General features: G+C 37.3%; 3 protein-coding genes across 4 annotated transcripts; 2 read left to right on the plus strand and 1 right to left on the minus strand.

Annotated features, from left to right (window-relative positions):
- The first annotated feature begins 1,197 nt into the window (after positions 1-1,197).
- LOC124377851 (ubiquitin-conjugating enzyme E2 A-like) lies at positions 1,198-3,587 on the plus strand. Of its 2 annotated transcripts, XM_046837169.1 has the most exons (6): positions 1,198-1,384; positions 1,730-1,810; positions 2,013-2,038; positions 2,235-2,324; positions 2,434-2,522; positions 2,952-3,587. In XM_046837169.1, the coding sequence occupies exons 1-6, from the start codon at positions 1,341-1,343 to the stop codon at positions 3,078-3,080; spliced, it is 459 nt and encodes a 152-aa protein (XP_046693125.1). In that variant the 5' UTR covers positions 1,198-1,340; the 3' UTR covers positions 3,081-3,587. The 2 variants fall into 2 exon arrangements, with proteins under 2 accessions (XP_046693125.1, XP_046693127.1); XM_046837171.1 differs by lacking the exon at positions 1,198-1,384 and having other exon boundaries at positions 1,922-2,038.
- A 124-nt stretch (positions 3,588-3,711) lies between these two features.
- LOC124377850 (inhibitor of growth protein 1-like) lies at positions 3,712-7,137 on the minus strand. The gene is made up of 2 exons (XM_046837168.1): positions 6,163-7,137; positions 3,712-4,784 (listed from the first exon to the last, which is right to left on the minus strand). The coding sequence occupies exons 1-2, from the start codon at positions 6,296-6,298 to the stop codon at positions 4,072-4,074; spliced, it is 849 nt and encodes a 282-aa protein (XP_046693124.1). The 5' UTR covers positions 6,299-7,137; the 3' UTR covers positions 3,712-4,071.
- A 1,657-nt stretch (positions 7,138-8,794) lies between these two features.
- Positions 8,795-22,867, plus strand: cars2 (cysteinyl-tRNA synthetase 2, mitochondrial). The gene is made up of 15 exons (XM_046837611.1): positions 8,795-9,528; positions 9,607-9,657; positions 10,327-10,444; positions 10,586-10,657; positions 11,242-11,347; positions 11,593-11,673; positions 12,388-12,517; positions 13,386-13,519; positions 13,877-13,944; positions 15,054-15,120; positions 15,220-15,358; positions 15,816-15,939; positions 17,911-18,009; positions 22,092-22,322; positions 22,565-22,867. The coding sequence occupies exons 1-15, from the start codon at positions 9,302-9,304 to the stop codon at positions 22,628-22,630; spliced, it is 1,713 nt and encodes a 570-aa protein (XP_046693567.1). The 5' UTR covers positions 8,795-9,301; the 3' UTR covers positions 22,631-22,867.
- Positions 22,868-24,395: the final 1,528 nt, after the last annotated feature.

Consider the following 24,395-nt stretch of genomic DNA (forward strand, 5'->3'; position numbering starts at 1 on the left):
TGGCCAGAACATTTATGCAACATTTACTTTTAGGCCACTGCCCTCAATTATGTTTGGCCCTTGATAGGAAAAAGTTTGGACACTTCTACTTTTATTAGAATGATAAGAGGCTAAAGCAAATAATCTGGAGTACTGATGCTTGTGCTGAAACTATTGCATAATTGCATTTCTGCTTTATCTTCTAATAAAAATGATGTGTAGTAGTACGAACTAAATCACATAAGACTTGCAACTTGCAATGTGAAGTGTAAATGTGATTTGTGTGGTGGAGTGTTTACTGATACAAGTGCAAAGTGTTGAACACTTTTAGTCCGTTATGATTAGTGATGCTGTGTTGTGCATGTTTTCGAGTTCAGCTAAGGAATTTGTTTAATTATTGCAAAAAGGAAGCTGATCATGATCAATTAATGAACACTAATTTAGAGTTTAGGCACATCCTTTATCATCATTTTATATATATATATATATATATATATATATATATATATATATATATATATATATATATATAATGTGTGTGTGTGTGTATATATATATATATATATATATATATATATATATATATATATATATATATATATATACACACACACACACACACACATTATATATATATATAATGTGTGTGTGTGTGTGTGTGTATATATATATATATATATATATATATATATATATATATATATATATATATATACATACACACACACACATTATATATATATATATATATGTGTGTGTGTGTGTGTATGTATATATATATATATATATATATATATATATATATATATATATATATATATATATATATATATAAACATTAGAAAATAGACGTACACAGGTTTCTCAACCTACGAGTAAACAAAAGGTGAAATTTGATTAGAATACTATTTCTGAGCTCGGGCTCATATGTCCGGACACACACGTCGACCTTTACTGCGTCATCCAAACTCCGCCTACATTTTCGGACAGACCATTTTTACATTTATAGGGGTGTCCAATAAGCGCATAACGAGTTTATGTCATAGTGTATAAAAATTATAATCTGTTCAAACGAAAGTTAGGTAGATATATTTTAACTCAAGTAAGAAACAAATATTTGCTCACTTTAGGTGTGTACAAAAGACGCTACGAATAAACACGTTAAACTCCTCCCCCACACAACATTGTACGATATGTGATTCCGCCTTGAAATCCCCACAACAGATTTCTGAACATTAGTTGCCGTACAGCGGCCGACGTGTACGTGCACTTTAAGTGTTTACGTTAGTTATTTTTAATTTTTTCCCTGGTCTTAAGCTGAGGTTTTTTTGTCATAACATTTTTGTCGTCTGCCAGTTAGGATGTCTACTCCGGCCCGAAGAAGGCTCATGAGGGATTTTAAAAGGTGATAAAAAAGCTGATCAGGGGAAACTAATGGTGTTTACGACAGTCGCCTGTAGGCTTGTTACCGTGTTAGGATTCGAATATAAATACTTATTTTGTGAATATATATGATTTATTCATCGAAATGTGAAGTAATATAAAACAAATGCCCTATTGGGGACACCTATAGCCTGAATTCGAGTTGATTTTTCTCTTTTTTTTTCCACATCCGCCTTAAGTTTGACGTCTGAAGTCAAACGTCATTCTAGCGATTTAGACTTCCAGACAAATTTGTATGACTTCAGTGTCTAATGTCATGAGTATTTAATCTTACACGAACACTGATGTGTTTTTGTTGTTAAATCAGACTTCAAGAGGATCCCCCTGCCGGTGTAAGCGGTGCCCCATCAGAGAATAATATCATGGTGTGGAACGCGGTTATATTTGGGTAAGCAAATAATCTCTGAGCAACCAGATCACTCAGAGAAGCTCATTGACAGGAACCAGGCCTGTTCTTCTGCTTTCTTTCTGAAATATTTATTTTAATGCTTAACCATAGATTTGAAGCCTGATCAGTTTTGGTCAGGTGCATCTGTCATGAAGTCAATGCTCATTCTGTCTGCTTGTCATTTCACTTGTTTGCTTTGCAGACCAGAAGGCACACCCTTTGAAGATGGTAAGCATCCATCCTATATTATAATTATATTATTATTATTGTTATAGCATGCAGTATTCATGTATTGACGATCCAGAATCCAATATTCAGCATAACCCTGGAAATACCATCTAAGTTAAACAGCTTTCTGACCAACAGCATTACTAATACCACACATCCCATGTCATCGCTTCACAGGTATTTTTTTTCTCTACAGGCACATTTAAGTTGACCGTCGAGTTCACTGAGGAATACCCTAATAAACCACCTACAGTCCGGTTCACCTCTAAGATGTTTCATCCTAACGGTAAAGTCCTTTTTTTTTCTAATTTAGGCTATTCGGGTTTTTCGTTTAAAGAGAAAAGGCAAGCTTTCCGGAATGATACTAACTACGCTCTCTGTGCGTGACATTTCAGTTTACGCAGACGGAAGCATATGCCTCGATATTCTACAAAATCGCTGGAGTCCGACTTATGACGTTTCATCAATTCTCACCTCAATCCAGGTAAATCATTTAGAGTATTTTATTAAGGAGATTGTTTACTCTTAGAAGTGTGTGTGTGTGTGTGTGTATATGTATGTATGTATGTATATATATATATATATATATATATATATATACACAGACACACTATAGATCTTCCACTCCAGCCCATGTGAACAACGTGTTCATGGAGCTGACTTTTTGTCATGCTGGAACAGGTTTGTGTCTCCTATTTCAAGTGAAGGGGAAAATGTAATGCTATTGCATCTACAGACAATCCCATGCAATTGCGTGCATCCAAATCCGTGGTAACAACCAAAAGTTAACGGACCAAATATGACTGCAAATGTCCATATAACATCTTATTCACATACATACATACACACACACACACATACCCCCATATATAACTTTATTATTCATGCTGTCTGATTTTGCTTCTGTTTACAGTCCTTACTTGATGAACCCAATCCAAACAGTCCAGCAAACAGCCAAGCAGCCCAGCTTTACCAGGAAAACAAACGCGAATATGAGAAGCGTGTGTCAGCCATCGTTGAGCAGAGTTGGAGAGACAGTTGACCTGCAAGATTTGTGGTTATAATTTAACCGAGTAAATCGTGACGCATCTCGTTCTACCTGCCTCCTTTTGTCCTCTCTCTTTTTCTTTCTGTCACTCGCTCCATCCTATATAGAGCTCGAATGCACTTTAATCCGCTTCCTCGCCCCACTCAACCCGTATTCTCCTCCTTTGGAGGACTTGCGCTGTCCTAATGACCATATGGCCTCACTGTCCAATACGTAACCAAATACACTGGCCTTTTGCCATGGGAACCTGGAGTAAACAATATTCTATTCAAGGGGCTTTTTTTTTTAAGAAGTGGAGTCAAATTCCATGGACTGACATGGTACTGGCCTAACGTTGTTGCATTTGACCGTGCCTGGCTTGGAACTGACCCGTCACACAATTATGCTGTATCGTGCTGTTACACGCCTGGATGTGTGATTTTATATTCCATGATGTGTGTTGTTAACCTGTGTGTCATGTACCATATTGTAAGAATACACTTTGACGTTGATGTGCTTTGACTGTTGAAGCTGATTTGTGTGTGTATGGGGGGGATATCTAGTAGTAAATCATGTGACCTGACCTGTAATAGAAACTCTAATTCATCTGGTTATTTTCCTAAATAGAAAGTAAAAAGTTCAAACAGACTTTTATACATCATTTATTACCAATTAGGACATTTCTACTTAAACACTTAGCACATCATAACCACATGCTGTGAGCACCTTCATAAAATACATCTTTCACTCATACTGTTCAAGTAACAACAAAACAAATAAAGGTCAAATACTTCTGAGAACATTACTCCCACATTAAGCAAACTTAAACTCAAGAGGTTCGAGTTTAAGTCCTTTTAGTGCTGTTTGGTAGTAAATTATTCTAAAATGTAGAGTGAGGTGACAAATTGACAAAGAACTTCTTCCTAGCATTAAACAAATATAAAAAATAAATAGAAACGTTGACAGTTCAACACAGTTTGTGATATACAGTTCAACAGGTACATGGCTACCTGTTATATACCCTCTCCTTTTTGGATTTTTCCAAAGCTTTGTCCATGGTTTTTTCTGTGTCCCCCCTACACTTTGGGCAATACCACTTGCCCTTGGGCTTATGATTGAGACCAACACAGGAAAAATGGAACCACTCAATGGGACACTCATCGTTGTCACAGCCGATCATCTCCCCGTAGGAAACCTGCTCGCACAGACAATACGTGGGCTCATTGGGATCGATGGGCAAGTCAGCTGGTGAAGCCTCCCTCTCCTGTTTTGCTTTGGATCTCTTCTTCTTCTTGGATGTCTTGGCCCGTTTCTCTCTGGTCACTTCATCACGGTCGTTATGAATCATCTCCCGGTTCTCGTTGCTGTTGTTTTTCTGCCGCCTGGAGCGCTTGCTGGCACTTGCCATTCTTTCGACCGAACTTGGGGTCTCTTCTCTGCGTTTTTCTTCCTCACGCCTCTTGCCGGTTATGACGGCCGTCACAGAGGCTGTGTCATGGGGCTCGTGCTGGGCTTCTAGAAGCTCTGCGAAAGCATCCACTTGCCGGCTGCGGTTCTCCACCAACTCCACCATCTGCCCAGCAAGCTGAATCTTCTCATCTCCCAATTCCTGGCTGCGGATCAGTGCACGCTGGATGCAATGCAAAAGGCGGCGTCTCTGAACAGGGTCCTCCTCCTGCTTGTGCTTCTGGTATGCTTCATCCAGCTCTTTGAGGATCTCTGCAACAAACATGCATAACAGATTCACCATTAAAAGTTAGATCTAAATTTCTTTAAGTTGAGAGGTGATTTAATAATTTGGTAAGCAAAGCAAGATGTCAATGACAATGTTTACATCATGACAGCTACTGCAGCAAGTAAAATATTTTTCATTGTTAAATATAGTTCTGGTAGGGAAACACAAGCTCGGCCCCAACATGACATTGAACTTTAAACGAAGAACTTAGCCACCCCAAAAAAAAAAAAAAAACCTCGGCATAAACACAAATCGACCCGCCCACCAGCATATTAGCGTGCAGCCAATCACAGGAGGGCATCTCCTCCCTAGTCCCACCTTCTTGAACGTTACGGAACCAATCGTTGATCACGAAGTCGACCTGCTGCATCCGGAATCGGCGGAGCAACAAAGTTATTGACGAGACTTAAAACCAATAGACGGCGTCCTACGCATGACAAACACGCGCTGAGGGAGATACGTTAGCCAATCAGATGCGGGGGTGGGCGGAGTTTGAGGACTGTGCAAATAAAAATCTGTAGCGTAGGTTTCGTGCTCATTTCTATATAACAGTATCGGAGCAGCTGACGCACGTAGCTTTAAAATGGGAAAAAATAATCGGGAATGTAGGGTGATCTAGTGTATATTGAGAAAGTCGGGAGTTAACAAAAGAAAAGTTGAAGAAACCGTTTTCATATCCGGTATGAGACGAGAAACGTGATTACTTGTGTTCACCGCTCGGTCGATCCAAACAACATACAGTACACAAAAAGACTGGGGATGATTAAGTGAGGTACAGCCGGTCAAGTCCCCGTATAGTTTGAATACTAGAAACATTTGTGTTTTGTACATTTGTGTATCAGTGTCGGAATTTCAAAGTGCTCGGTTGATCAAATGATAAACACAATGACAGCTGAGATTACATCTGAAACACTGGCAGGATTAACCTTTAGACGAATCTGTCGCAATTTCCTCAACAAATTCTCCAATCAAATCGACGATTGTGTCGAGAAAACAAAGTGAACACCGGAGACTGAGTAAAATCGCCATTTCCCCAATCATAATCGAGACGTGGTTGTGTGTATGGATATATAAATATTTATATAAATAAAATCACTGACGATGGAAAGAAACTCGTGATGGTCATATTCATCTCCACCAAATGTACAAGAGAAAAAAAATCAATAGGAATGTGTTATAACCGTTTCTAATGGAGCAGCGAAACTGTACATGAACCCCATTGTGTTCACTCAGCACTTCAATCTCAACACACACACACACACACACACACAAAACGCGATTTGTGCACAAAGGAAAAATCTGTTCACATCCCAAAAAACACAGATTATACAGCGAGAATAAATAAAAACAAGAGCACATTACCTTGATATTTAGAGTCGATCTCTCTCATCAGAGACACGTTTCTTTGTAGGTCGAACGGCAGCGATTCGACCAAGTCCAGATATTCCGCTACATAGTTAGTAACCTGCAGAGGATCCCAGCTGGCCGTGTTTAACATTTTTATCTCCCACGGATCACTTCAGATTCTCCGAAAGGGTCCATGAAACGGCTACACGAAACGCATTCGTACACGCGCGAGGAGATTATCCTCAGGACAACGCACTGCACAACCGCCCTACTACAAGCATCCGATATAAACTTCAATCCCGGAAAAAAAAACCGTAAAGGCTTAATACATAGATCCAAAGCAATCAGCGCGATAAACAAACAATCCGGAATGAAATATTAAACTGGCAGTCCTTTTAGGAGTGGAAATGTCCGTGTCGCATTACTTGATCCCAGCGTGGAGATCCTCCGGGTAGTTTCAAACACTTGGGGGAACAGTCTGGGTGTTAATGCGCATGCGCTAACGCAGGAGAAAGAAAAAAGAGGGACGAGCAGTGTCAAGTCTGTGATGATCAACAGACTGAAACGCGTTTTAATAACCGAACATGTCTAGTATTGTTTTTTTTGATTCCGGGATACAATATGGACACACTGATGTGAGCACTGGGTTGTGTATGAGTTTATTTTTAAGACCGGAAATCTATTTTGACTGCACACATTCACTGGAAAGACATTGGTTTGCTGAAAACCTGAGTAACCTCAGCGCTTTTTTTTTAACCAAGAAGAATGAGTTGTGTGTTTTTGTGTGTTTTTGTGTTAGACCCCGACAGCCTGTCTGCTGACTTACAACTACTGCCGTGTGTGAATGTAACAGCGGCTTTGTAGCCATTCCGCTGTTCATTAGCTGAAGTTAACCAATGACGTTGTGGTGGGCGGGGCTTTCCCCCACATCTCTCTCACACACATACATACACAGCGCCTACCATATCTAAATCTAACTGGGTTGCCAGATCTTTGGGTTATCAATAAAGTGGGTTTACATCAGATCTTGAAATAATAATAATAATAATAATAATAATTTGTTTATTTATTTACTATTTATAGATCTGATAGATTTTTGTCTGTAGATTAGTATTTGTGCCTTTTGCACATACAAAACCCATGTATATTATATCTCCTAGACACATAACTTACATATATATATATATATATATATATATATATATATATATATATATATATATATATATATATATATATATAAAACCCTCCTACACACTATTACCAAAGGTTTTAAAACACACAATGGTAAAATATATCATTATGTCCTTTTACGTTTCGGTTTCGAATCACTAAAAAAAGAGGAACTGAATTACTGAACAGAAAGTCAGGAGTTCAATCTGCAGCACTGTCAGCTGCCACTGCTGTGTCCCTGAGCATGGTCCTCATGGTGTTGTACCATGGCTGACTCTCTGCTCCTAAGCATGGTCTTCAGGGTGTTGTACCATGGCTGACTCTGTTCCTCATGGTGTTGTATCATGGCTGGCTCTGTGCTCCTGAGCATTATTTTCAGGGTGTTGTATCGTGGCTGACTCTGTGCTCCTGAGCATGGTTCTCATGGTGTTGTACCATGGCTCACTCTGTGCTCTCAGCCTAGTTTCCTAACAAGTTTGGATATGTGAAAAAACTAATTTTACTGTGTGTAATGTGAAAAATAAATGTGGAAATAAAGACTTCTTCTAAGGTTGGTCATATGTTCAACATTTTGACATATAATGTAGGAGTCCTATAGTAAATATAGAGTTTAAGTGCCTGGGGTCAACGGTGCAGAGTAATGGAGAGTGTGTTAGAGAAGTGAAGAAAAGAGTGCAGGCAGGGTGGAGTGGGTGGAGAAGAGTGATAGCAGGAGTGATTTGTGGAAGAAGAGTATCTGCAAGAGTGAAAGGGAAAGTTTATAGGACTGTGGTGAGACCTGCGATGTTGTATGGTTTAGAGACAGTGGCACTGAGTAAAAGACAAGAGGTGAAGATGTTGAGGTTTTTCATTAGGAGTGATGAGGATGGACAGGATTAGAAATGAGTTTATTAGAGGGACAGCATATGTAGGACGTTTTGGAGACAAGGTGAGAGAGGCGAGATTGAGATGGTTTGGACATGTGCAACGGAGGGACATGGGGTATATCGGTAGGAGATTGTTGAGGATGGAGGCACCAGGAAGGATGAAAAGAAGACCAAGGAAGAGGTTTATGGATGTGGTGAGGGAAGATATGCAGGTAGTTGAGTTGAAAGAGGCAGATGTAGAGGACAGGGGGGTATGGAGACGGATGACCCGCTGTGGATGGGAGAATGGGAGAAGCAGAAAGAAGAACAATTATTATATTATACTATTATATTCTATTAATATTATACCTTTAAACACCATATTAATGTTTATATTTTGCTAACACGTTTTTAGGGTTTGTGCAAACTATTTAGTGACTACAATATAAACAATAGATTTTATATACACCAGAGTCCCTGGTTCAGGACTAAGTTTATAAAATAATAATAATAATGATATACAATTAGCTGATTTATGAGTTTAAAATCTTTCAATCTTGACGCTTTCATATTTATTTGTATACTTCACAAATCTGGCATCCCTGCGGAGTGCTGATGGTGTTTATTGTATGTATTTAAAACGGAAACTGGGCCAAGTAAAGCCTGTCAACGTTATAATGCATTTACTAAACTATTTACTACTACATGGACCATTACATGGCCATTTACGCCATTGAATCGCATATTAAAATATTCCGTGCACTCTATAAATAATAGAAACTGCTGTACTATCGCATATTTAGTGCCCTTATAGAGAGGGAGTTGTGCTGTTTGAGACACAGCCATGGTGAGTGTCGCCCCGGCAAAGCTGCACTGTAAGCCGCCATCTTGAATTCACTGTCAACAAGCTGAGCACGAGTGAAGCAATCTGATCACCTAGACACGGTTGTCATTGTCAGTTTTTTTTTTTTATCAAACCAGCTTATCTGTTCATATATCACCTTAAAAAAGGAATAAAACGCAGCTCATAAATTTTGAATAAACTAGAAAATGTAGTGTACTTCCGGCCGCCTCGCGACGTGTTATGGACAGTTTACATATTGAAAAATGTTGCGTTTAATTACAAGCGCACAATAATGAGGCCTTGTGTGAGTATGGTCAGACGTGCAGTCTGGAACTGCAGACTCAAGGTTGGACATGGAGCATTTTACACAACTCCAACAGTCCCAATGCGAACACGGTGCACGGAAATCAGGAGCAAATGGACCAAACCATCTGGTTATGACACTGGCATCAAAACTTTCAACAGCCTCACCAAACAGAAGGAGCCTCTGATTGTGGCACAAGAGGGAAGAGCAACCTGGTAAAGAAACCTTTCTGCTAAAGTCTAACCATACTGCACATTTTTAGTTGGATCTAATTGCTTTGTGTTCTTTTACAGGTACAGTTGTGGCCCCACAGTTTATGATCATGCCCATCTTGGTCATGCATGGTGAGTCAAGGAACATACATGTAAAAAAAAAGAATGTAATGTTTTTGTCCTTTACAATAATTTAAAACGACTGTCTTAATAACATAATATAAAGTACAATGTATATCTCACATATATTACACATATGCAGGTTTTAATCTGTAGTTGTGGCCTGCACAGAACCCTACTGAATACCTTTGATATAAAACTAAAAAATGCTGTAGATCAGGGGTCACCAACGTGGTGCCCGTGCACCAGGTAGCCTGCAAAGACCACATTATTTCTAAAAATAGCTGTTTTCTACTTTGTTAAATCATTGTTGATAATTATTATTAGAAATTATTAACATGATCAGTGTCTTCACATAGATAACTATCATTAATTATTAATAATAACATAATAAAAGGTAAATTGAGCAAATATGTTATTTCAGATCAAACTGAAAACTGTGCGTATCAAACTGGTAGCCCTTCACATTAATCAGTACCCAAGAAGTAGCTCTAGTAGCTAGTTTCAAAAAGGTTGGTGTCCCCTGCTGTAGATCATCTGACCTCACTTAATGCTCCTGTGGCTCCTTGAGGTTCTTAAAACAGGTCAAAATCTACAACGGGATGTCGATAGGTGTCCACAGACCTTATCGTAAAACATAAATATTTGCCTGATTGTTTTCTTTTCATTTCACATCGCAAGCTCTTACGTCAGATTCGACATCCTGCAGAGGATTTTAACCAGGATATTCGGAATAAACGTAACTCATGTCATGGTCATCACAGACGTCGATGATAAGATCATACAAAGAAGCCTTGAGGCAAGTATGCTCTGACTGGGATTGTACCATACTTATACGATACAAAAAATGAATGATCATAGTATACAAGTACAGAAAAATAAATTGAACAGGAGATTCTAGGTTTTTTGTGATCCTCTGATTATTTTTTCCTCCTGGTAGGAGAGAATCTCACCGCTTGTACTTGCCAGAATGTATGAAGAGGAGTTTAAAAGAGACATGCTGGCCCTGAAGGTCTCATATGAAATCTATCATTACATACACACAATACATATTGTACATATGGAGAAGTGACAAAAGAAAACCTTGTGGCTCTATAGCGGCATGCATCTGCCATAGATGTGTCATGATTTAAATGCAAGGGTCACTACAAATCAGAGTTTTATGAGGCTGATCATCTTTTAATTTTTCTAAAACATTATAATATAAATACATTTGAAACATTTCTATCTTGTTGGGAGCTGGTCTCTTCCTGGATCATGCATAGGTCACAAGGGCTCACTGAATGGTTTAATGAGTGTGAAAATGATGAAAGGACACCTGGTTATAAACCAGTTGAACACCACCAATATCACAACTCAAAGTGAGGGATGTGTTTTGGGAATTTGGTAACTTCTACGCACGGTAGTTCTGGTGGATCCTGTTTGTCTAATATGTTCGTAAATCCAGTTGTACAGCTTTTCTATACATTTTCCTTTAATTTCTACGTATACATACACATATGAAATTATATATCATCAGACTAAATATATGTACAACTGGATAGAAATGAAAGTGTCTGGTATATCCATGAAACTGATCATTTTTATGCTTCTTAGGTTCTCCCGCCATCTGTGTATATGAGAGTCACAGATAACATTCCTCAGATTGTAGCTTTCATTGAGGGCATAATCAGAAATGGTCATGCTTATGCCACGAGCCAAGGTCAGTTTTCCTTCTGTGTTGCATCTCTAGCAGGCATGTGATGGTCTGCCTTGTGATAAACATTTACACTGTTTGGCATAAGCTTATTATATTGGTACTACAAGAAGACATATATTTAAGTAAAGGGAAGAAATTACATTTAAAACATTAAAAAATAAATAGAAATGTTCCTTATTTATTCAATTTACGCTCACAAAATGGTGAATTGATGAAATTCGTAATGAAATTATGCACTTTTACCGTAGGGGATGTCTACTTTGATACTCAATCAATCGGCAACCGTTACGGCAAGCTTGCGAACATTGGGAATTTTGCTGGGGAATCAGGTAGGCATATACTTCACACGTGTCAGCAAATATGTGAACTATTTTGTTTATCAAAAGACAAAAGTCAAATGTAGCTGATATTGGATTGCTTTTTCAGTGGCCTGACCTTCAGTGACATTACATACACTATATGGACAAAAGTATTTTTGTCACCTGACTTTTCCAGCCATATGAGATTCCTACTCAGACTGTTCCCACAAATCTTGAGTCACACAACTGTAGATATTCCCTTCACTTGAACTAGGAGACCCAAACATGTTCCAGCAGGGCAATGCCCCTGTGCACAAAGCCAGCTCAATGAACATATAGTTTACATGGGTTGGAGTGGAAGATCTTGAATGGCCTGCTATAGAGCTCTGACCTCAACCCTATTAGACTGGGATAAATTGAAATGTTTATTGCACTCCAGGCCTCTACATTAGTACCTGACTTTACTAAAGCCCTTTTGGCTGAATGAGCACAAACCTTCACAACCTTACAGCAGAATCTCATGGAACATCGTTTTGAAAGAGTGAAGGTTATTCTTACAGCAAATATGGACAAAATATGGTACGGGAATCTGATAGTCCGGTGTCCATATAGTGTATTATTAATAACAACAGTATTCATTAGATTTTCATCAAAACATCAAAAAGGCCTATAAGTTCTAACGTGCTTTGTTTTTTATGTTATATTGTTCTAATGGTATTGATATAGAATGATTTGTTTTCCCAGAGAGCAAAGATAAAAGGAACCCTCGAGACTTTGCCCTGTGGAAAGCCTGGAAGCCACTTGAACCTTTCTGGGAGTCTCCATGGGGAAGAGGAAGACCTGGCTGGCACATTGAGTGCTCCACTATTGCAAGGTAAGTACCTCTTTTGTTTCCTGCTGATCTTTTTTTGATGCCTGTCTGCTTAAATGCTTGAATATTCATGCTGTGCTTTACATGAGTGGGTAGAACGCAGCTTAATTTTCATATGAGGAATGAATCTCAGTATCTGTAGTTTAACCTATTTACAGTTCTACACTTACAGTTTCGATATTGGTATATATCCTGGTTTGAAACTTACTTAACCCTGATAAAATTACTGGGTTTATTGGAGTACACAAAAATTGTGCACTCTGTAAATTAGATGTCTTGCCAAAACAAAGTTGATTATTTTCCAACCACAGCAGGTGTCAAAGTGATTTATTCCTCTTATATTACAGCACGTTTTTGCTGCTCATTGATAATTTTTAATAATAATATAATAATTATACACTTTGTAACTATTCATTTCTGTAAAATACATTTGTTCTTGTTCTAAGTAAAGTCAAAACAACTATTAAAGTAATTTTCTCACTTCTTTTTTTTTTTTTTTTTAAACACCTCTTTCTTGATGTTAATTAAACAAACAAACAAACAAACAAACAAACAAACAAAATACAGATTTGTCATGTTACTGAGAAATTACAATGCACCATGGGTATATCCCATAAAGCATCTTTTATTAGTCTTTCAAAATGTGCTCTTACAATAGAAATGAATTGAAATTAAAAGAAGTGCATTAACATAAAATATAATGCAAGATTTTTCATTCTTATTAGCATGTGTACAGATTTTCTTTGCATGCATGTCACATGCAATACAAATAAAATTTCCTAACAGAAAGCATGATCTTAAAGATTTCTGATTGCACATTGAATTCTTTATGCTTGGACCTCAGGTGATTTTGCTGTACTGTGTTTCGCAGCTCTGTGTTTGGAAGTCAGTTGGACATCCATTCGGGAGGGGTCGACCTGGCCTTTCCTCACCATGAGAATGAAATTGCTCAGTGTGAGGCCTACCACAAGTGTGACCAGTGGGGGAACTACTTCCTGCATTCAGGTAATGCTCATATCTATACACTGTTCACCTTCAGGTCTTCACTACACTTGTGTGGATACATTTACAAAAATTGTATATATATTTTCTGCATTTTGCAGCACTAAAACTAAAAAAATTGCTGAGCAGTTTATTGTCTAACATCCTGGTTCCTGATTTAACATGTTAAAACAGCAGATGAGTTTCCCAATTGATGCTATTTTGGTAGCTTCAGGTGTTAATTAATGTCAGTGATGGTCAAAAGGGTGAAATAGAATAATGTGTTACACATCATACAACATCTGTATGCTTACGGCTTTTAGCAGCCATAAAAAGATTCTTCTAGTGAACGAACATAATTGCTTTTTTTTTTTTTTTTAGGCCACCTCCATTTGAAAGGCAGTGCTGAAAAGATGTCCAAGTCCTTGAAGAATTATATTACAATAAAGGTAGGTTCTCTAAAATTCATGCGTTAAAATTTATACTTCTCTAAAATATAATACATTAAAAGTGTGCTAATGTCCATTTGGAGCACAGCTTTATCTTGATCTAGTGTACATGTGAACACAGTGTGAGTTTTTAGCGTTTTACAATCTCGCCTCTCTCACCTTGTCTCCAAAACGTCCTACATGCACTGTCTCTCTAATAAACTAATTTCTAATCCTGTCCATCCTTGTCACTCCCAAAGAAAACCTCCATCTCCACCTCCTGTCTTTTACTCAATGCCACTGTTTCTAAACCATACAACATCGCAGGTCTCACCACAGTCCTATAAACTTTCCCTTTCACTCTTACAGATACTCTTCTACCACAAATCACTTCTGTCACTCTTCTCCATCCACTCCACCCTGCCTGCAGTCTTTTCTTCACTTCTCTAACACAATCTCCATTACTTTGCACTGTTGACCGCAGAGAAAGTTGGGGGAAAAGTTTTAGATTATTCATCCATCATTACCATAATGTGATGATTCAATATTTATTGTTAAAAACAAAAATTACTAAAATATAAAGAGATGTTCTTACTCACATCCACAGTCAGATATAGAGGTGAAAGCTTAATGGTTTTTGGAAGCAGCTTATTCCAGGTGAAAGGAATACTGAACCAACATCACTTTCATTCCATATTTTAACCAAATGCAATTCCCCCTGGACTGTGGCTAATTAGAACTAACCTCACGGTACAAGATGACAGTGACCCAAAGCACGTCCAAGCTGTGTAAGCGTTATTTAGAAATCAAACAATCAGATGGAGTGTTTTCTGTCATGGAATGGCCTGCTCAGTCATCGAACTTAAATCTGCTCAATGAAAATTAAGTTCGTACACCTGTACATTTATATATTAGTTTTTTTCAAAGTAAATCTTCATACCATTCAAATAGGTAGTTTGTTGCATTATGAACAAAAAGAACATGCATATGTTTCTCCAATCTTTTAAAGGGCACTGTATATAACATTACAACACCACTATGCCTCAGAAGAGTGCATTGTACAATTTATCTTGCCCTAAACTCAGGATTCTTTATCCTCCTCTCTCTCTCTCTTTATTTCCTTTGTGTAGGAGTTTTTACAGTCATATACTGCCAATGAATTTAGGCTGTTTTGTCTCTTAACCAAGTACAGATCAGGTAAGCTTTTTATTTTCACACAGAGGCTCCAACTGAACAAGGTCATAAATAACAATCCTTAATAACATTCAGTGGTTTAACTCTCTTTCCTTTCCCTAGCAATTGATTACAGTGATGCCAGTTTGATTGAGGCTCGCTCTACGCTCTCATCCATCTCTGACTTCATCCATAATGCCCAGGCCTACATGCAGGGTCACATACAGTGCCAAGACATACATGAAAGCTTTTTATGGGAGAGGTAGGAGCTACCATACTGCTGCTATGCTAAAACTAAAGAAGTGAATAAGCAAAAAAAAATGTCTAACTTTGAGCGAAAAGAACATGTTTAACTCAAATAAAATGTTTGGTGACTTTCTATAATAAATACAGAAAATCACATTTTTTATGTTTAAATTACTCAACTTTGTTATTTGTTTCTTTTCGTTATCTGAATATAATTAGCTCAAATAAAAATGACATGATTTTATAAAAATTTACCAAATAATTATAAATTTAATTGATAGTTTAATTTAATTTAATTCCTGTTAAATAAGTATAATTTAAATCATTTAAATCGGATTAGATACAGATAAAATTTATGATATTTTTGGGACAAGTGTTCTATTTTCATGGTAACTAAAACAAAAATATAGTTCTTAACAGTAGATTGAGTATAAATGAAAAGTTTTCATGTTTTTCTTCTGTGCCCTGTTTAGGTTATCACTCACACAGGCCACTGTGCGAAATGTACTTGCAGATGACTTTGATACACCAAATGCAATGGAGGCCATCATGAACCTCATTTACCATGGAAACTGTCAGCTTCAGCCTGTTTCCAAGGTAATACATACAGTATCTCACAAAAGTGAGTACACCCCTCACATTTCAGCAAATATTTTAGTGTCTCTTCTCAAGGGACAATACTATAGAAATGAATATATTTTAGAGTAGTCAATGTGCAGCTTGTGTAGCAGTACAGATTTACTTTCCTCGGAAAATAACTCAACATGCACCCTAGTGAGTAAGTGAACTTGTCAAAACCATTGGCACGAAATTCAACAAAGCTTCACAGGTTGTTGCTGGGATCCTCTTCCATTCCTCCATAATGACATCACAGAGCTGCTGGAGGTTAGACACATGGTGCTTCTCTACCTTCCACTTGAGGATGCATCACAGGTGCTCAATAGTGTTCAGGTCTGGAGACATACTTGACCACCCCAGCACCTTCACCTTCAGCTTCCTCATCAAGGCAGTTGCCATCTTGGCGATGTGTTTGGAGTCGTTATTATGTTGGAAAACTTCTATTCGGCCCAGTTTCTAAAGGAGGACATCATGTTCTGCTTCAGAATGTCACAGTACATGTTTAAATCAATGTTTCCTTTAATAAATCGCAGCTCCCCAGTACCAGCAGCACTCATGCAGCCCCAGACCATGATGCCACCACCACCATGATTGACTGTAGGCAAAACACGATTTTCTTGATACTTCTCACCAGGACGTCACCACACATGATGAACACCATCTGAGCTAAAGTTTATCTTAGTCTCATCAGACCACAGGACATGGTTCCAGTAATTCATGCTGTTGGAAAGGTTGTCTTCAGCAAACTGTTTGAGGGCTTTCTTGTGAGCCAGCTTCAGAAGAGGCTTTTTCTGCAGTGATGGCCATGCCAACCGTGTGTGGCTTATGGTCTGAGCACTGACAAGCGGACCTTCCACTTCTGCAACCTCTAAAGTAATACTGCAGCACTCATGCATCTGTTTTTTGAAGCAGCTTCTGCACCTGACACACAGCACGCGGACACAACATTTTTGATTAACCCTTGCGGGGTCTTTTCCCAGTGGAACCCGTCTTGGAAAACCTCTGTATGACCCTGGCCACTGTACTTTAACTCAGTTTCAGGGTGTTTCCGATCTGCAAATAGCCGAGGCATCTTCGTGGATAGCAACAATTCTACTTTTCAAGTCCTCATAGACTCTTTGCCATGAGGTTCCATGTTGAACATTTAGTGGTCGGTATGAGAGAATTGTACTCAAAGCACCACATTTGAACTGCTCTAATACAAGATACACGCATTTGTATGGTCCTGTCAAGCAGACAAAAACATGAACATGATGAATAGGACATGTGGCTTTGCATGCTTAAACAACGTACAGCTGTTATCACTTAGGGTGTACTCACTATTTTTACAACAATGGCTGTATGTTGAGTTATTTTTAGAGGACAGTAAATCTATACTGCTGTACAAGCTGCACATTGACCACTCTAAAATATATATGTGGTATACTACATACTGTAGGTAAATTAGACTTTTTTGTTTTTTAAGAAGTATTTCGTTCTCAATTTGAGATTTTGAGGAAACGGCAGCAGCACAATGCTTAGAATCATACAGATTCCAGTCTAGAGCTAAAGCTACTGTTCATATAAAAAAAAAAATCGGATTTTGGTAAAGAAAAATGTGTTCCTAGTAACAGGAATATTGTTGTATTTTCACACGACCATCCCGAGTATATAGAATGCAAAAATCATCCAGTGAACTGAAGTGCCTTGAGAGGTCAGCGGAGAATGACCACATTTTACCGAGCTAGCAGGAAAGCAATGCTAAATCAAATTACCCCTATTTTACAACTGTGCTGAGCAGAAGAGCATCTCAGAAAATATGCCTAACATATCAAACCTTGAGGAAAATGGGCTGGACAAATTGGAAAAAAGACGAGACACTTTTTCTTATCGTTATTTATTTTATGTTATCCTTAATAAACCAATTTCAGTAGTGAGAAGTTTTGCTTACTTACTTCTGCCTCTTTACAGGTTAATGAAGGATCTAGGTGCCCAGCAGTGTTTGGAGCAATTCTGTCTTACATCAGGGATATTATGGATGTTCTTGGAGTTGATCTGCTGCATGAAAAGGTCAGACGTCTTTGGTGTTATATCTTAGAACTGTATGTAATATCTTAGAACTTGATCTAACATGCAGTGTGTATCTTGAGCTCAGTAAGTGAATGTTCTCATGCAGGAAAAGTCAAACAATATAGTACAAACCAGTCAGATTTATATCTGGACAAAAAAGAAATACATTCTCACTGATTACTTTTAGCCAGCTTAAACTTGAATTCTTGGCCTACAACATAAGAAACTTTTATTTACATTTTTTTTACGTTATCAATTGTAGACAAAAAAAGCAAGAAGGAGAATTTTGTATTTCCATGCCATATTATGTATATGAGCTGAAGAGAAGCAATGAGGAATAAACCAGCTGTGCATGGCGTTACAGGAAAATGACCAGTGATGGTCTTGTGTGGTGCAGCCCAAAATAAAGCTACTAGAGTTACTTTTTGCAATTCTGACATTTATTTTCCATTTTTCTGTAAGAGTGTGCGCTAATTTGTTATATTACACATATAAAAATGCAAATCACGAAATAAATCTCAATTTTATAGTAAATACACCTGTTCCTAAATCTTAATATATTAAATACACCTGTTTTTGCCCACAGTTGCTCAATTTTGCCCTCTAGTGGAATAACATAGACTAGGTCTTTTTTGTCCATGTATTTTAAGAACATGGATCCTGTGGTTATTTATTGGTCCAGATTAGAATCTTAATTTGCCTGGCCCAAGCCTGAGAGCTATACAAACCCGATTCCCAAAAAGTTGGGACACTGTACAAATTGTGAATAAAAACAGAATGCAATGATGTGGAAGGTTCAAATTTCAATATTTTATACAGAATACAACATAGATGACATATCAAATGTTTAAACAGAGAAAATGTATCATTTTAAGGGAAAAATAAGTTGATTTTAAAGTTCATGGCATCAACACATCTCAAAAAAGTTGGGACAAGGCCATGTTCACCACTGTGTGGCATCCCCTCTTCTTTTTATAACAGTCTGCAAATGTCTGGGGACTGAGGAGACAAGTTGCTCAAGTTTAGGAATAAAAATGTTGTCCCATTCTTGTCTAATACAGGCTTCTAGTTGCTCAACTCTTCTTTGTCACATCTTCCTCTTTATGATGCACCAAATGTTTTCTATGGGTGAAAGATCTTGATTGCAGGCTGGCCATTTCAGTACCCGGATCCTTCTTCTACGCAGCCATGATGTTGTAATTGATGCAGAATGTGGTCTGGCATTGTCATGTTGGAAAATGCAAGGTCTTCCCTGAAGGAGACGGCTTCTGGATGGGAGCATATGTTGTTCTAGAACTTGGATATACCTTTTTAGCATTGATGGTGCCTTTCCAGATGTGTAAGCTGCCCATGCCACACACACTCATGCAACCCCATCAGAGATGCAGGCTTCTAAACTAAGCGCTGATAACAACTTGGGTTGTCTTGATCCTCTTTAGTCCGGAATACATGGCGTCCCAGTTTTCCAAAAAGAACTTCAAATTTTGATTTGTCTGACCACAGAACAGTTTTTCACTTTGCCACAGTCTATTTTAAATGAGCCTTGGCCCAGAGAAAATGTCTGCACTTCAGGATCATGTTTGGTTATGTTTTTTTTTTTAGACCTATAGAGTTTTAGCCGGCAACGGCGAATGACACGGTGGATTGTGTTCACCGACAATGTTTTCTGAAAGTATTCCTGAGCCCATGTTGTAATTTCCATTACAGTAGCATTCCTGTATGTGATGCAGTGCCGTCTAAGGGCCCGAAGATCACGGGCATTTAGTATTGTTTTCAGCCTTGACCCTTATGCACAGAGATTCTTCCAGATTGTCTGAATCTTTGGATGATATTATGCACTGTAGATGATGATAACTTCAAACTCTTTGCAATTTTTCTCTGAAAAACTCCTTTCTGATATTGCTCCACTATTTTTCACCGCAGCATTGGGGGAATTGGTGATCCTCTGCTTATCTTGACTTCTGAGAGACACTGCCACTCTGAGAGGCTCTTTTTTTATACCCAATCATGTTGCCAATTGACCTAATAAGTTGCAAATTGGTCCTCCAGCTGTTCCTTATATGTACATTTAACTTTTCCGGCCTCTTATTGCTACCTGTTCCAACTTTTTTGGAATGTGTAGCTCTCATGAAATCCAAAATGAGCCAATATTTGGCATGACATTTCAAAATGTCTCACTTTCAACATTTGATATGTTATCTATATTCTATTGTAAATAAAATATAGGTTTATGAGATTTGTAAATTATTGCATTCCTTTGTTATATACAATTTGTACAGTGTCACAACTTTTTTGGAATCGGGTTTGTATGTTTGATACACTTGGTTCATGTGCTGCATCTGCCTCACAGGACTCTGTGTAAGTTATTATGATAGAAATCCTAACACACTCGAATGGGTGCTGTTGGAGCTACTATCTAAGTGCTCTTCTAAGAAATTAACACTTCTGACTAGTCAGAACAGATCATCACCAGAGGTGGAAAGAGTAAGAAAATATTCTACTCAAGAAAAAGTACTATTACTTCAAGGAAATTTTACTGAAGTACAAGTAGTTACCGGTCTAAAATCTACCCATGTAAAAAGTAGCTCAATTTAAAATATACTCAGTAAAATTAGTTACTTTTTTTAACAGCAGGGGTGGGGTGGATTCTTGTGTGGTTAAAAAGGACACGTCAACTAGTTGTTTTTAATTGAAGGAATACCTTTACAAATTAAAGTGCCACAGCAAAAAAAAAAAAAGCTACGGTCCAGGACTTAAGTCTAATGTAAGGTATTTACTTTAGCAGAAAACAGAATCTCTTGTTATAATGTCATTTATAATAATGAGAGAAATCGCAAATGCAGATTCAGAATTCAGACAGCAAGCGCATGCACTGAATAACTCTGGCGTTTTCTGCAGTGATTAATCAAAGCGCTGCGTTCTCAACAAAAGTGTGTGATTGATTATACATTAATGCTTAAATCTAATGCAACATCAGCAGATCCACTCGAAAATATAAAACTTTTCATTCATTTCATATGACACTTAAATAGTGACAAGTAATAGAGCTAGCTCAATTATGCATTGACAATTTTGACCCGTTCATTTCCAACCTTGGTGCTAACCAACTTCAGCAACTAAAGCAGCAATTTAAACTAAAGATACAGTAACACCTCGATACTCGTCTGCTGCGGAACTCGTCTAATTCGGTACCTGTCACGTTATGACAACTCAAAAATGTTTCGTCACATGTCGCATGCTCAGAACTCGATATGACTCTCGCATTAAATCTTCAGTATGGCGGTAAAACAGATGCATGAGGAGTCCCATGTTAGCTTACGAGCAGTGACCTAGAATATCTTCCAAAGTGTTTCTGTGCATTTTAAGCCTAAATCATGGGTAGTTAAAAATGCCTTAATACAGTACAGTACTGCATTAAAAAAAATACTTGTCAGTTTCAGCACTTGTCACATGTTCCAGAACGAATTACTGACGAATAATTACTGTGTAATTATTATTAACTTACCTCAACATGCTGATGTCGAGTTTTTATAAGCCACCAGTTCAGTCGCCTTGGGCAAACACAGTTTAAATGCATAATAAAGCAGTTGCCTTTTTTCCATTTGAAGTCAAAGTGGATGCTTAAATATGGCCAGGGTTTTATAATTTCATAAGAATTCGACGGCAATCAATCAGTTCAGTAGTTTTTCCGGGGCACGTTTTTTTCCCACTTGCATTTTTTATTTTTATTTTTTATTTAATAACAGAAATGATTTAAAATGTAGTTAAGTACAATACCTCAAACAAAACATACTTAAGTAAAATTTAAATTTCAGATTTTAAATACTTATTTAAAAAGTCCAAAAAAATTGCTCAATTACAGTAAAGTGAGTAAATGTAATTCGTTACTGTCCATCTCTGATCATTACATATCGCTTAGGTATATGATAATCCGATAAACAGCAGCCAAACGGTGTCATAGCCAACTCTGAAAATACAAATCACAAAAACAAATCTTCAGATTCAAAATGGACATAAAAACAAGTGGATTAAATGCCACTATTATGGATTTCACACAGGACTGCATTTTTTTTTTATTTCAGGAGTCATCCAGCGCTGAATCATCCAATATTTTACACAATGTAGTGGAGCAGTTGGTGCATTTTCGCAGTGAAGTTCGAAACTTTGCTCTCTCTGTGGAGGATGGAGCGACTCAGGAACATCACACCAGCCAAGTGCTTCAGAGAAAGAGACCACAGCAAGACAGATTGCCCTTGCTGAAGGCTTGTGATGCTCTTCGCAATGATCTAATGCCTTTGGGAGTTCAAATTAAGGTAAGGTAATTAGTTTATTTCTAAAAATAAATAAATAAAAAAATAGATCAGTGAATAAAATTTTTTTAAGGAAAGGATTTTTTATTTCTGAAATTTATTTGAGACCAGAAACGCAAAGATTCGGTTCATGCTTGACTTATTATAACTTTTTTTTGTCATTCTAAATTTAAATCTGTAATGAAAACAAGGGTACAAATTTGTAGATGCTAATTGACCAACATGTTATGTTTATTTTGTTTCAGGACAGAGGCACCAAATTCACCTGGGAAATCAACCAACAGAAGGACAAAGGAAATAAAGAAAGCTAGACTTTAACTCAGTCTATTTTGGGAAACTGGATCAGCTTTTCTGTTAACTTATCTAAATGTTATTTTTATTTTGAAAACGTAAAAAAACAAATGGAATATGGTTAGCTTCTTTTGATCCAGCCACTAACTCTTCAGTCATCATTTGGGATAATGTTATAATTTACCAATAGTCCATGCAGCACACTTACTTGAATTGCAAATAATTAGATGTGTAAATAAAAGCTGTTATGCACTGTATTCAGCAGCCATCTTGAGAGTGAATTGCTAATTGGGTTTCCTGTTGTCTGTTTTAAATCCATATATTTTAATTATATTGAAGAATAGTGGATCCCGACCTTTCTTTTCAGGAGACCCCTATTTCAACAGTGAAAATATTAACAACCCACATGCTCCCCCACCAGATTTTCAAACACACTAACAAATACATTTCGTATACGGTACGTGCGATGGAAAAATTTAAACCTGTTTACAGAGAGAAAACGTACACTATTGACCTCAAGCTTATCTTGAAGAATGTTTATGTTCTGCACAAACCCATATCTAAAGAAACATGATGGAAGTCAAATTTATTGATTAAGTTTATCATTAGAATATAATCTAAAGTGTTTATATAGAATTATATAAAACCAAGAATTTAAAAAAATATTAAATGATGATGATGATTGTATTATATTATTAGTAATACCATTAGTATTAGGCCAGTAGTAGTAGCATGATCTGGGTGCTAACTAGTGTTTTACATCTAAAAGTTACAATGATAAGGAGGCAAGAAAATAAAGAGTAAGAAAGATTATTATTTTCTCGCAAGTAAAGTTCACTCTAACTTTAGGTTTGTGTATATAGCACTGTACTTTAAGCAACAAATTAAGCTTCGTCTGGATATAAGTGCAACCAAGAACAGCACATGTTCCTAAGCTTATTAATAACATTTTAACATATTCTCACCTAAAGATAACATTGCCATCAGTGCAAGTGATTTAATGCTGCTGCTACTTCGAGCGGAAGTTACACCCATAATAATTTTTACAGCAGCACCTTCTGAAAACAGGTGGTCATACGTCAGAGTAGTTTTAGATCAGACTTGGGCGGGGCTTATACAGTAATACAGTACATATTCGTTGTTGCAGTACATAATACGCTTAGACGTCTTTTATCAGGTAGGATCTATTGTACATAGAGTTTTATTGTATCAAAAATCTCTTTAATTGGCTTAATGTATTTTATTTTTAATGTTTTTTTGTGGGATATAATTGCTTTTTTCACCGTTTCTATAGCCACATTGAGGTGAGGTTTAAATTAAGGTTATAAATTAATATCGTCAGTTTTCGGTTTTAGTTTCATTAGATTTTTTTCCCTCATGCCTCCACGAAGAAACAAGGAAAATACTTTATTTTTTGTATTTTGGTTCTGGAGTATAAAAAATAAAATAAAATCCCCAGTCCTTTTCATTTTTTAAATTATCTTTCTATTATGAAAATTTAATGACCAGATGTTGCATATTGACATTGACATTTATATTCATATGATCGCAATAACTCAACTCAACTCAACCCAACTCAAATTTGACAGAATCTAGAAGTTTCTCTGGATATTTGGCTTGTGCAATTCAGGGTTAAACACATTTCACCGCTACATGCACTTGCTAAGATTTCAAACGAGGCCAAATATCAAGGTCTACAATTGCGTCACACGGTGTGTTTTTGTGTCATGTGTGAATCTTCAGATCTTCGTGACTACAAACACGCGTGCCCCCTCTCTCTCTCTC

The sequence above is a fragment of the Silurus meridionalis genome, chromosome 24, assembly GCF_014805685.1.
Source record: "Silurus meridionalis isolate SWU-2019-XX chromosome 24, ASM1480568v1, whole genome shotgun sequence".
Taxonomy (NCBI): Eukaryota; Metazoa; Chordata; class Actinopteri; order Siluriformes; family Siluridae; genus Silurus; species Silurus meridionalis.

Bases quoted from the DNA above. Each gene is read 5' to 3' on its own strand.
- LOC124377851 (XM_046837169.1), top strand. From the start codon at position 1,341: ATGTCTACTCCGGCCCGAAGAAGGCTCATGAGGGATTTTAAAAG. The intron at 2,325-2,433 runs GTAAAGTCCTTT...GTGACATTTCAG, and splicing joins TAAGATGTTTCATCCTAACG to TTTACGCAGACGGAAGCATA. The intron at 2,523-2,951 runs GTAAATCATTTA...TTCTGTTTACAG, and splicing joins CAATTCTCACCTCAATCCAG to TCCTTACTTGATGAACCCAA.
- LOC124377850 (XM_046837168.1), bottom strand. From the start codon at position 6,298: ATGTTAAACACGGCCAGCTGGGATCCTCTGCAGGTTACTAACTATGTA. The intron at 4,785-6,162 runs GTAATGTGCTCT...TGTTTGTTGCAG, and splicing joins GATCGACTCTAAATATCAAG to AGATCCTCAAAGAGCTGGAT.
- cars2 (XM_046837611.1), top strand. From the start codon at position 9,302: ATGAGGCCTTGTGTGAGTATGGTCAGACGTGCAGTCTGGAACTGCAGA. The intron at 9,658-10,326 runs GTGAGTCAAGGA...TCACATCGCAAG, and splicing joins GCCCATCTTGGTCATGCATG to CTCTTACGTCAGATTCGACA. The intron at 10,445-10,585 runs GCAAGTATGCTC...TCCTCCTGGTAG, and splicing joins TCATACAAAGAAGCCTTGAG to GAGAGAATCTCACCGCTTGT.